Source organism: Lycorma delicatula, chromosome 2 (assembly GCF_047948215.1).
Source record: "Lycorma delicatula isolate Av1 chromosome 2, ASM4794821v1, whole genome shotgun sequence".
NCBI classification, from domain to species: domain Eukaryota; kingdom Metazoa; phylum Arthropoda; class Insecta; order Hemiptera; family Fulgoridae; genus Lycorma; species Lycorma delicatula.
This window is the reverse complement of record NC_134456.1, coordinates 744,330-756,978: the sequence shown is the minus strand read 5'-3', so window position 1 is coordinate 756,978 and position 12,649 is coordinate 744,330. Positions and strand designations below refer to the sequence as shown.

The window sequence follows — 12,649 nt, the reverse complement described above, 5'->3', positions numbered from 1 at the left end:
TATGGATGTTAGTATTTATATTTGTGTGTTTCTAAAGATCTTATCCATGCTGAACAAGTTTTTAGGATAGTACAGATAACAATGTTGAATTTGTGGATTTTTAGAAAAGCTTGAAGAACCAGTGATTCAAGCATAGGATGGGGCATCTAAAACTAAGTATGATTAGAAACTTTACAAACACTAATCTAAAGTGGAAAAATAAATATATCTTAATATGTGTTAGTTATGACAAAGGTATTGATCTTGGAAAAGGTTATCCAACCTGTGATAACCTCTGTATGAAATTGTAGATTGCCTCTTCTAATTCATACAATTGATCCATGTTTCCTTGGAATTATGTTTGTCACTTTGGATGCCATCTATGGCACCTTGATCTTGCACTTTCTAGTAGTTACTGAAACAGTTGTATCTCTAATGGAGCTCAATGGACTTGCAACTCTGCTTGCAGGAGTAGCAGAGCACTAGGATTGCTATAAAATCAACCCTTAACAGTAGTTTGTGACACACTCATTGGATAAAGTCTGACCTCCTAAAATTTAACTCCAGTATTGCTATATTTTTGTATATAAACAAAAGATCCATTTATATCCATTGTCCTATGTTTGCTTGAAACAAAGATATTGTGTGACCAATTTGAATGAATTTTTTATCAGTCATTTTTTAAATATTAATTTTAATCATAATTAATGACAATAATTTTAGACATAAATTAACATTCATCATGTGAGCAGTGTATTCTACACTGCTTACAGCTTCATTTTTTGGTGATTAGATCAAGTCATTGTCAGAATTAATTATTAGAATCATAAAGTTATCCCTGTGATTCTGACAATGAAATTTAGAAAACAAACTGAACTTTATTTTGAAATTTCATTTATAAAAAATCATATAAACTTTTCCCAAGATATCAATGATCTAATGGAAATTTTTATAATTCTATCATTTTTGTAGTTAGGCAATTGAGATAATTTTTTCTAGGTAATGCTGTCTATGTACTACATGTATAAATAAACTTACATCTGTAATTAATCATTTGGTCGTTTCATTTTATGCTAAAGTTCCATTTCATACAAAACTGAAGCATAAGACTTTTGTTTTAAGTGGTTTTGATTACTTAAATTTGCAGCCAGTATCTTGTTTTGTCTTCTTTTATTTCTTTATATGGAATTACAGATTAACACCATAACCTGCATAACAAGACTGAACTTATTTTAAACAGATTAGCAATTATCACAAGTGAAATCTTTAGAATATCTGCTACTTCCTTGTTCGAAATATTTACTGTAAATATCAATTGCTCAGTATTTGAACCATCAAAAATACAGAAGAAAAAACTAAACCCACTTAATAAAAATTAAATTGATAGCTTTTTGGTAAGTTTTATTTTTATACTTTGAATGGGAAATGCTGGTTCCACCTTTTTATTGGCATAACCATTTATTATGCTTTATATTAGGTGACAATGGATTTTATAAAAATTTTAAGCAATGAAAACTAAAGCAGTTGAATTTTTACTTTTTAAATAAACATTTGTGAAATTTCAAAAGGAGTTTCTTTTAACTCTTGCAGGGAATTTTTTTTTTTATTTACTCATGTAAATGAATTTTATTAATATTTCAGGGAACAAGAATTAAATAAACCAAATAAAACCTGAAATCATCTTCAAATAAAATATATATTTTTTAATCCTGGCTGATGGTTCCTTCTGAGTACTAAATAAGAGTTGCACTCAGAGGAACACTGGGTACTTCAACTTATATATATCTTGCTTTATATTGGTTTACTCCCCTACTAATAGAAGGAACTAGGAAAGTTTTGCAATACAACTTTATATCTTATAATTTTTCAAAACAATCATCACTCATAAAATGCCTCCCTTTGAGTTTGGACGCAGCTTATTGAGAGCTTTGACAACTTTAGGTGGGTATTCCTGGTTATACCACTTCCCTGTAACTGTCTTCTGAGTTTCCAACATAATTTTCTCTAAAAAAATATGGGCACCATTCTCTTCTTCACTGATCTGGATTTTCAAACAGCCACGGAGTCTCCTCACTCCTCATTTTTGAACACCCACACTTTGTTCTGAGCCTTGTTCGGGACTTCATAATATTAAAACCAAATTGTATTACCTGTCACAATAATGTTCACATAAGGAGATTTCCCATTTTCAAGCTTTTTCAGCATTTCATGGCACCATGAAATACAATGTGCCATCTGATTGTTGGTCAAGTTATGCATTACCCAAAGGGTACAAACCCTTCCAACTTGAAGGTAATCTCACAGAATAGCACAAACTTCTGTCATTAATGTCAAAGGACACCTCTATTTGGTGACAGGTTACATGTCTGTCTGCCTCAAGCACTTTTCATACAGAAGCAACCTTTCCCTCAGTCACAGACAAAGATGGTCGATCTGATATTGGAGTGTCTTCACAGCCTCTTTCAAACGCTTGGTACCACCTAAACATTGCTGTACAATGATGTTCTCATTGTTGGTTGTTCTCATTGAGGTTGTTCACCTCTCCTAACACAGAAGTCATCTGCTCTAAACACTGATCAATACAACCCATGTGCAAAATTGTAGCACAAAATCCTCCGGTATTCAGTTTTCAACCAAGACATGACTACCTCTTTTCACTAACACAGCTAAAGAACAAATGACACTGATACAGTAACTAGAGCAGTTACAGTGCGGTTGATATTTGTCTAAACACATGCTAACTTGTAACCAACAGCCTGTAATGATTTGTTCCATCGTATTTCAAAGCATTCTAGTGTTCTTTGTATATAATGCATTGCTGCATTACATAAGATATCTTTACACTACCTCAGTTTTTCTTACAGTTACGATAGATGTAAAACATTTTAGGTACAGAAGACAGTAATCAGAATTGCTTTCTCCGAGGGTAATACTCACAATACAGTCAGTCCCTATAATGAAAGAATGAAGCCATCACCTGTAGAGCTGAAGATATGCATTTTGATGGACTCAGAATGATGTGCCCATCAAAATAGTCTGGTATGTATAACTCTAAAGAGAACAGGAGATCACTTCACTTCTCACTTTTTTTTAGTAATCCCAATATGGGATGCTTGTTGTGTTGAGAATAGCTATGCCAGTTTCAGTGATGACTTTTATATTGTGTCAGATAACCTGTAATCTTTTGGGTTAAAGCGCTTAACATTCATAAACATGTATGGTTTATTATTATGTATTATTGTGCATTATTATTATTAATTATACTTAATAATATACCTGTTATTTATACTTGTTACGAACTTATTTATTTAAAACTTAGATTAAACCTACTATAAAGAATTTGTTTTTCACAGATGGTTATACTGTTAGTGATGTTGTTATGTACTGGAAAGAAACACCAGTGAGAGGAGTTGAAGAAGCTGAATTGCCTCAGTTTACCATAACTGGTTATGAAACAAATGACCGGAAAGAAGAATTAGCAACTGGAGATTACCAACGGCTTTCTTTATCATTTAAATTGCAAAGGAACATTGGTTATTTCGTGTTTCAGACTTATTTACCATCTATATTGATTGTAATGTTATCTTGGGTCTCATTCTGGATCAATCATGAGGCAACTAGTGCTAGAGTTGCTCTAGGTTAGCTATTATTTTACCACCATGTTTTCATAATTTTACATTTTTAATTTATGATTTTTTTATCGCTCATAATAATACACATTTTAAAATTTACAATCATTCATAAAATTTTCCTTGACATAAGTCTAGCTTAGTACCTGAACAGCTTATTATTTTGAAACCAAAATGATAATATCTATTAAATTTGTCTATTCATAACAAACAGAATGTTTAAAAAATATTGAGCGGTTTTTAAGTCAACTACAGCAAGCTTTATTTTTCTTTTATAAAACTTTGCTAAAGCGAGTCAACTGACTGTGAAAGAAACTTCTTCAGAGAATGTCACTGAGAGCATTAAGTGTTACCATATTGTTAAATGTGGCCCTGGTGTTTATATTTGTTTTAAGTTTAATTTTTAAAGAATCTGTGCTGTTTATGATGTTTTTGGAGAGGATGTGTAATTTAAACTGTAGTTGTACATTTATATTTGAAAATGTTTTTGTGTTTATTTCAAATTGTTCAAGAATGTCTGGTTTTTATCCTTTATTGTTAATATCTAAGACTACCATATTATTATTTATGTACATGCATATATGATTTGTTTTATTGAGGTAGCTTCCAAAAGTAGATTCAGTAGTGAAGTGCTTTTATGCATTTGTATTGTTTTAAAAAGCTACACTGTTTGTTCTAAAGAGAATAAATTACAGTTTGAGCAACCACTTTGTTAACCCCAGATGAATCAAATATGTTCAATTGTTTTTATGATCTGGCTAACAGTGTGTATTTTGTTTTATTAAAGAATACTCTTTTTATATATACAATGTTGTAGACTGAATTTTTTTTAATTTGAGAGAATTTCTTATGCGATTGAAAATGTAAGTGAATGGAATTTATTGTTATTACTTTTGTTATTTTGTTTTTCTGAGACTTGTAGGACTTTCTTTACTAGAGTCCTGTCAAACCTACTGATTTCAGCTGAGTATTTTATTGTGTTCAGCTTGTTAGTCTTTGTGAAAATTTTATCTAGTTTGCTTCTACATTAAGCATCATATAACTTAGCACATTTGTAACTAGTTTGAAACTATTTTAAGGTGTATGTTTGTTCCAAAAATCATTTAATCGAACTGGTACTTAACAAAGTTATAATGAAGAGTTAGATGAACAGCAATTCAGAATATTACATTTTTATTGTTTTTGGTTAATTTTTTATATTCATCTAAATTTTACTTTTTTAAAATTACCTAAAAAGCAATGTTTCTTATATCATTAAATTGAAAACAACATGCAACAGTTGATTACATTTTATGCACAAAAGACTATTAATTCTAATGGTTAATTAATTTTTTTTACAATGTTTTTTTTGAGAACTAACTAACATGGCAGTCACTCTTCAGGTTATATGGTGCTTAGTATAAATGCTGAAACATATCTTATATGATTGATTAAAAGAGTTATGTCTCTTTTCTAATCATGAGATTAGATAGTCTCTTCTTATTGGGTCATCGGTTCAGTTGAGATTTTGAATTTGTGTCTGTTTTCATGTTTTGTGATTGTGATACAAGTTTATATCTTTGTTTTTTTCTTTTATTTAGTGGTGAGTATGTTTTTACAATGAATTTTATACTTCAGAGTTTTTTAGAATTGATATAGTTGATAGTTCTTCTGTAGTTTATATTTGATTTAAATAACAGTTAATAATATCTTCATAATTTGTTTAATTTGTTAAATTGTTTTATTTTTTTACACAGATTGTTATCATTACTCAATGACAACCTGTTGTAAACAAAATTGAGCCATTTAAACAGATTCTGAGACAAGAAGGTTTTCAGGGCTGTCAATATTATTATGAGATTAAAAAGAAATTATGTAGTATTCTGCTTTTTGTTTTTATTTAGTCCCAGTTTAGGCTGCATAAACAAGTTAACTTTTCTTCCTTTCTCAGTGTTATTAAAATAATTCTTTGGTTAATTTTGGTATACCTGCAGTGGCCATTACCCTTTAAGAAATTATAATATTAACACTATATTGTGACCCGATGGATTTTTTTTAAAATCAGAATTAATTGTTCTTATAAACCGATAAACAATTCTGAAGAAAGAAAATCTTACACAAGAGATTAAATTCAAGATGTTTATTTAAAGACGATCAGAAAATGTCATTTATGCAGTAATTTTTAACTTGAGTCACAACACACTTATTAAAATTCATTTCATTGTAGAACTAGTAAGCACCATACATTTTTAAATATTTTTTAACTGAAAAAGACCTTCTTTAAGTAAACATCACTTGTTAGAGATATTTTTAAGGAAGTGGTAAGTGTGGAAGGCTTTGAAAAAATGTGTCCTTGGTAGTGGCACGTAGTTGGTCCACCTACTCGTATTATCCTAAACAGGTACTTATGGCAGTTAAGGACTTCTGGTTAGGTCACTACTTTCATCAAGCAATTAGTCCAACCATAAAAACATTTATTGTGTAACTTGAAGTTTAATATATATATATACACATTTAGCATATTGACCATTGTGTTAATAAAATTTAATGTTACTTGAAATGTAAACCACCAAATTCACTAATTAGATAAGTTAAACTTATAATATTAATTTCCAATAACTAGTTTCCACGGTATCCTGTACTGGAAACCAGAATTTACATATACACTCATTATATTATTAGAAATTTCAAAATATAAAACATAATTTCAAATAAAAATACAAAAAATTAAAAGAATATGTTCTAATGTAATAAATATAGAATTTAACACCAACTAAAGATGCAGGATACCAAGAACTAATTATTGGAAATTAGTAAGGTAATTTTAACTTATCTATTTACAGTTTTTTGTAGTTATTAATTGTATGTGTAAGTGTGTGTGTGGGGGGGGGGTTGTGTGCACATGAAGATAATTTTAGCTTTAAACTATTCGGTTTTAATTAATTTTATTTATTTTATAATTTTTCATTTAGGTATAACAACTGTGCTTACAATGACTACAATAAGCACAGGTGTAAGAAGTTCCCTACCACGTATATCATATGTGAAAGCCATTGACATATACCTTGTGATGTGCTTCGTGTTTGTATTTGCAGCTCTACTGGAATATGCTGCTGTAAATTACACTTACTGGGGAGCAAGAGCAAAGAAAAAAACAAAAAAGACAAAAGAAGCTGAAGAAGCTGCTAGAAAACCATCTATTGTACCAGGTAAGAGGTGGAAATCAATTAATTATATCTAACTAACCACAGAATCAGTTCTTAATTAGCCCTTTTTTTTAAACTGATTTTAACTACACTATTCTATATTGACATCTCTGAATTTATGTGGCATCTCATTTGGAACTCATCTGGAACACAAAAGCATCCAGTTGTGCCAAAGTTACATTTGCAGGAGATGTATAGATATCATTCCCTCATCTAGTAATTATAGTATGCATACAATAATCTCAATAATTTTTTTTTTAATACTTCTTTATGTAAGTAAATTGACGCAGGTCCTATTTTAACTTTACTTTTACCGTTAGTATTTTATCTGTTTGCTTGCATGTTGTGACATAGTAATGGCATATGCATGTTTTGAATTTTATCAGATTTTTTGTGGTAAGGTCCCTTGTTATTAGGCACAATAATATATACGCAATAATTTCTCATAAAATTATATATTTAAAAATTACGGCTTCCATAAATCTTTGACAGGAAAGGAAGGAATAATGGAGTGGAGGAGAACTTTTCACTATCAAACCTCTGCTTCTTACAGACTGAACATATGATTCCCCTCTACTTGTAATGTGGGATATCCCTGACACCAGCTCCATTTCCAGTTACCTCACAGTGTCTACAAGTTAGGTACTTAATCGTGTCACATTTTACTCCACCTTTGAGGCTGATGTTTCACTCTGTAGCCATTACCTACTGTTGTATTGCATCATGCCTTTCTTAATGCACTTTTAAATAGTTACTCTTATGTTGGTTACTCAGTAAACTTATTTTTATTGTTTCCCCCTCAATATTAAAAAAAAAAAAAATGGAATTACAGCAAAAGAATTATGTAAATACAGTGTAAGTAACAACATGACAAATTATCTGTTAGTGATTGTGTAACCCCTGGAAACAGTACTTGTGACAATCCATCTAACTATGACTATTTTTGACACTAATAAACCTTCCACAATCAGTAATGATTGATAATTTGGTTCTGTACTTTAATTATTAAATTTTGTTGCAGACCTTGGATAATTGAAAAATACTTGGGATATGGCAAATTTTTACAGATGTGTGGACTCCCTCATTATGATTTTAGACAACCTGGCATTTTATTTACAACAGACATTAAAATTCAACTTCCTGAAAACTGTTATCCTCCAATTTTATTGCACGTGTAATCTGTGTTGTGTGTTTGTAGGGGTAAATATTTTATAGTAAATTCTTTTTATTTAATCAATAATTGAATCAAGCAAGAAAATACAAATTCATTTATATGGCAGAATAAGAAGACTTCTTTTTATTTTATTGAATCACATTCTTGAATGTGAGATCAGACTTACAAAACAAGAACATGACAATCTCAAATTATTTTATTAATGTAGCAATTAATATAGCAACAGTGCTCATGTTGCAGCAAATTAGGACTTTAAAAATATTAAAAAAACATTAAAAATATTGTATAGACATGAAAAAAAAATGATTTAAAATGGAATTGAAATAGATTACAAATGTCTAAGCAAAGAAAATTAATTAATCTTCTCATTGTATTACCTCATTTTAATAAAAGTTTGAAATGAGTTGGCAATAACTATTATTAAAAACTATTTTAAAACAGAGTAATGTGTAAAAATAGAAGATCTGTAAATTGATGAACTAATTGTAGCTCCTCTTTAGACAATGAGTAAAGAAAATAATGATGAACAATAACAAACTAGAAATTCCAATACTAGTGCAGACTTCAAAAGAGATGAATGCATTACTTATGTTAGGTAACAACATGGAATTTTCATAGAATTAAGAGGACAAGAATCAGATGAGTTTAATCAACCTTTACCAGGTAAAATAGTATGCTTGTGATGCCTTCAAAACAAATAGTAAAGTTGTTTTGTTAAGGTCAACTTTAGCAACGAACATATGCAGATTGGATATTCATATAACAGGACAAATACTCTGACACGAATAATTAAGTTTAAAATATCAAAACTTCATTTAAAAAATCTTAATGAAGATTAACATACATTAGTATATAAAAACACAGAATTAATGTGAAAGTTTCTCAGGAAAACAAAGAGAAATAAAATAGAATTTAAGTTAACATTTTAGTTAATGTTCTACGGTGTATAATAAAAATCATAAAAAGATTAATAGTATAATCTTTTTTCAGGCACTCTTCTGTACCTTATTTCTATATTAGGACAGTCGGGTTCATTTAAAACTACTTTCCTTCTGCAGAAACTTTTTTCACATATGTATATTTTATACACATAATACAAACAAACATAATGTATTATACTTTAATAGCGTATATTTTTAATTACTATTTTAAAGCATAATTAAATGAATTCTTCATACTTTATCCTGTACTGTGCACTAAAATAATACAAAATTATACAATTTAAAAGAGAAATTATTTGATTGAATCAACTGGTTAATTGAATCAAAACTTGATTCTAGTAGCAGAACTTTCTGCAATTATAGTTGTAGAAAGAAGAGTATTTTTGATGTTTTTATAAGTCACAAAGTTTAAGCACCATAGTTGATTATTTATTAATACATCAGCATGTTTGATTTTAATGTAATAGCACTTTATCCAGAAAATTTCCAGCAGTAAAATGTATTAGTAAACTCCAAGTCACTTATAATTATGGTCAGTTTTATTTCAATTTAGCTGTGGTAATGTACTCAGACTAATGAACAAAAGTCTCTGTCAATGGGGGTGACCACTTTTTTAAATTTTTTCCTATTATTACATTAATTACTTTCTGAAGAAGTAGTGTTATATAATTATTGTGTTTAGTTTAAATATCATTTTGTTTATTAATAAGTTGTATATAATTTCATATATTTAATGTTAATTAGACAAGGTTGCAAGTGAAGCAAGCAAAAAGATTAGGTTAGATTAAGTAAAGTAACGCAAGTAAAAATTTCATGTGCTGAATTTCATACAATATCAATATAACCAAACCAAATATATAAACACACTCGCTTCAATCTCTAACCTCATCTAAGTAACATTAAATATACAAATTATACACAACATTAACAACAAAAGTGATATTTAAACTAAATACAATGATTAACGTACAAATACGGAGGAGTGCCCCCCACATTAATACAGAAGTACTGTGTTTTATTTTTAATTTAATTTGTTTTAAGAGAACAATACTATTATATTTGTAAGTAAGCTTTCAGTAAAACCCACAACAGTTCTGTAGTAATCAGAAGTAAGTTTATTGCAAAAGTAAGCATTTTACTTACGTAGATGTACAAAACATAAGAGAAGTAAATTATTTTTATCAACAAAAACATCACACTCTGAATATTTGTATTTTTTAATGATGTTTTGAAGTTACAAAATCATATGTAGAAAGTTAAGTATGTACTGTATATGTATTTTGCTTTATTTTTCAGAAACAGTCTAACAGTCAATCAGTAAATTGATGTGATGGTTTGCTTATTAAGGAAATTTATCTATTTAATGTTTTTTTCTTTTTTTTTAAGTTGACTGTATTGGAGGTAATCTCAAATGACTACATTTTTCATAAAAATGAGAAAATGTAATCAATCAAAATTTTACTTTTGCATATACTTCTTACTTCATTAAAAACTATTTTAAATAATAACAATATTTTTGGTATATTTTTTTGTTTCAAAAATCTCTCCCCCTGGAAGATTGAAGCTAAATAAAGTTTTCTAATTTTTCAACATATCAAATGAAATCTGTTTTTAAATAAAGCATTACTAGAGTAGGAATAATTTTCCATATCCATCAGAGAAGCTGTCATCTCTTCAAAAGTAAATTTTTATTTAAATAGCCCAAAATACTCTGTTTAGGAGTTGAGTTTCTGATCTGATAGAGAACGGACATGTCTAAGATCACTCCATGAATTTTTGTATTTTTGACTGTAAAATGACTTTTTATTACAATATGGTAATCTCTTTGTTTTCTTTGTTTGTGAGAAGTAATTGATTCAGGTAACTTGTGTTTTTATCAACATTCAAAGTTTTTGGTTAGTTATTGAGAATAAATATTATGCATTATGTATGTAGCTGGTGCTGGTATGAACTAAAGTTTGGGGTTCACGTGTGTGCATTTATATAGTATAACATATCCACTATTACAGCAATTGAACTGTTGTTTAATCTTTGCATTACTGTTGCAATCTGTGCACAACTGCTTGTGCATGATAAATTGATTATTTTTGTGATCGATTTTTTGTACTATAAAATTCTATTGCTCTGTTTTCAGTTTCTACTTTTGTGTGTAATATTTATTAACTATTTTTAATATTTTTTTCTTTTGTACAACTGGACCATTATCATACTTCAAAATGTCAGTGGATCTCGCACACTTATCAATATTACTAGAAAAATTGAAAAAGAAAATCAACATGAATACATTACTGGTCGTTAAGCAGATCGCTTCTTTAAATACTGCATCTCTACAACAGGAGCAAAACTAAAGGATAGACAATTTAAGTAGGGAAAGTGAAAGTCTCCAGTTACAATTATCTAAACAAAATAAAATGACTGATTCAATAAGGAGGGAAAACAATTTAATATTTTAAGGTATTTCTGAAAATGGGTGTGAAAACAGTGGGAAGCTAAAGGAAACAATTTTGAACTTGTGTAATAGGGTTATGGTGGTAAAATAACAAGATTCTGAAATTAATTTTGTGAAAAATTGGTTGCTTATTCAATAAGAATTACCCTTTTTATTCACCCTTGTACCCAATCTAAAGAAAGATGTAATTATGAAGAACCTGTACAAGGCTCAATAATAGTAAAATATTTGTTTCCGTGGATGTCAACCAAGAAACGAGAATCACTTGAAAAGAAGAATTTCTTGCACAAATCAGCTCATATTATATCTATTAAAAAAATGGGCTCATGATAGATGAAAAATTCTGCCATCTTCTTTAATTTGGTTATTCTACTATAATTTGTAGTTTGATTTTTTTGTATAATCTAAAGACTTTATTCATGTTTATTTGTTTGAAACAGTTTTGGAGTTGAATGTTATTGTATAATTTGACTGCTAGCTTGCAATACTTTATACAAACTCAACTCCCCAAGATGGACATTGTCCATTGGTATTTGGCAAGTTCAATTTTCTGTGTATTATTTTTTGTATTTTATCATTCAGTAAAGGCATTTTATTATTACTATTATTATTGCTCTATTTATTTTGAACTAAACTTTATTATACTTTACACACAGCATCATACTGTATGGTTGAATTTATATAAACATTTGTGACTTTTGTAAGTTTAATAAATCATTGAAAGATTTTTTAATTTTTCTATAGATATAAAAATAATTAACAATGGACCATAACAGTAAAATAATTTTCAGTTTTAACACTTAAGTAATTAAATTTAAGTCAATGTAAATGCCACTGAACTTTAGCAAATTCATGACACTTTTTCTAATTACTTTATTATATTATGTTTCTTATGTTAAAATACTTTAATTTTTCATTTTATATATTTCAACATAACATTTGAATGATCAGGGTCAAAAGCTGCAGCTAGTAGTAGTTCTGTCGGTGATGGTGTATATTCTGCTACAAGTGGCGGAACAGGGAGTGGCACTGGTGGTGCTGCTGATGAAATAATTGAACTACAGGATATCCGATTATCTCCAATTCCTTCAATTAGAAATAGACACAATAGCACTAGGTAATTCTATTCTTTTAACACTAAATATTATTATTTCATTTAGATTTAATTGATAATTTAAAATTTCATCTAGATAGAATATGATAGTGTTGTCATATTTTTCTAAATCTTTTGTTTTTTAAAAATTGAATACCTCTTATTTATCAACACTTTACAATATTTTTTAAAGATAACA

At 28.8% G+C, this 12,649-nt stretch overlaps 1 protein-coding gene across 3 annotated transcripts in view; it reads left to right on the top strand.

Annotated features, from left to right (window-relative positions):
* LOC142320404 (gamma-aminobutyric acid receptor subunit beta-like) overlaps nucleotides 1-12,649 on the top strand; it is a 186,859-nt gene that overhangs the window by 156,160 nt on the left and 18,050 nt on the right. For 2 of the 3 annotated variants that reach the window (XM_075358111.1, XM_075358110.1), the window contains exons 7-9: nucleotides 3,333-3,617; nucleotides 6,560-6,796; nucleotides 12,309-12,474. In XM_075358111.1, coding sequence (XP_075214226.1) covers nucleotides 3,333-3,617; nucleotides 6,560-6,796; nucleotides 12,309-12,474 — 688 coding nt within the window. The remainder of the gene's footprint in view (nucleotides 1-3,332; nucleotides 3,618-6,559; nucleotides 6,797-12,308; nucleotides 12,475-12,649) is intronic. The other variant, XM_075358112.1, reaches the window with a different exon arrangement.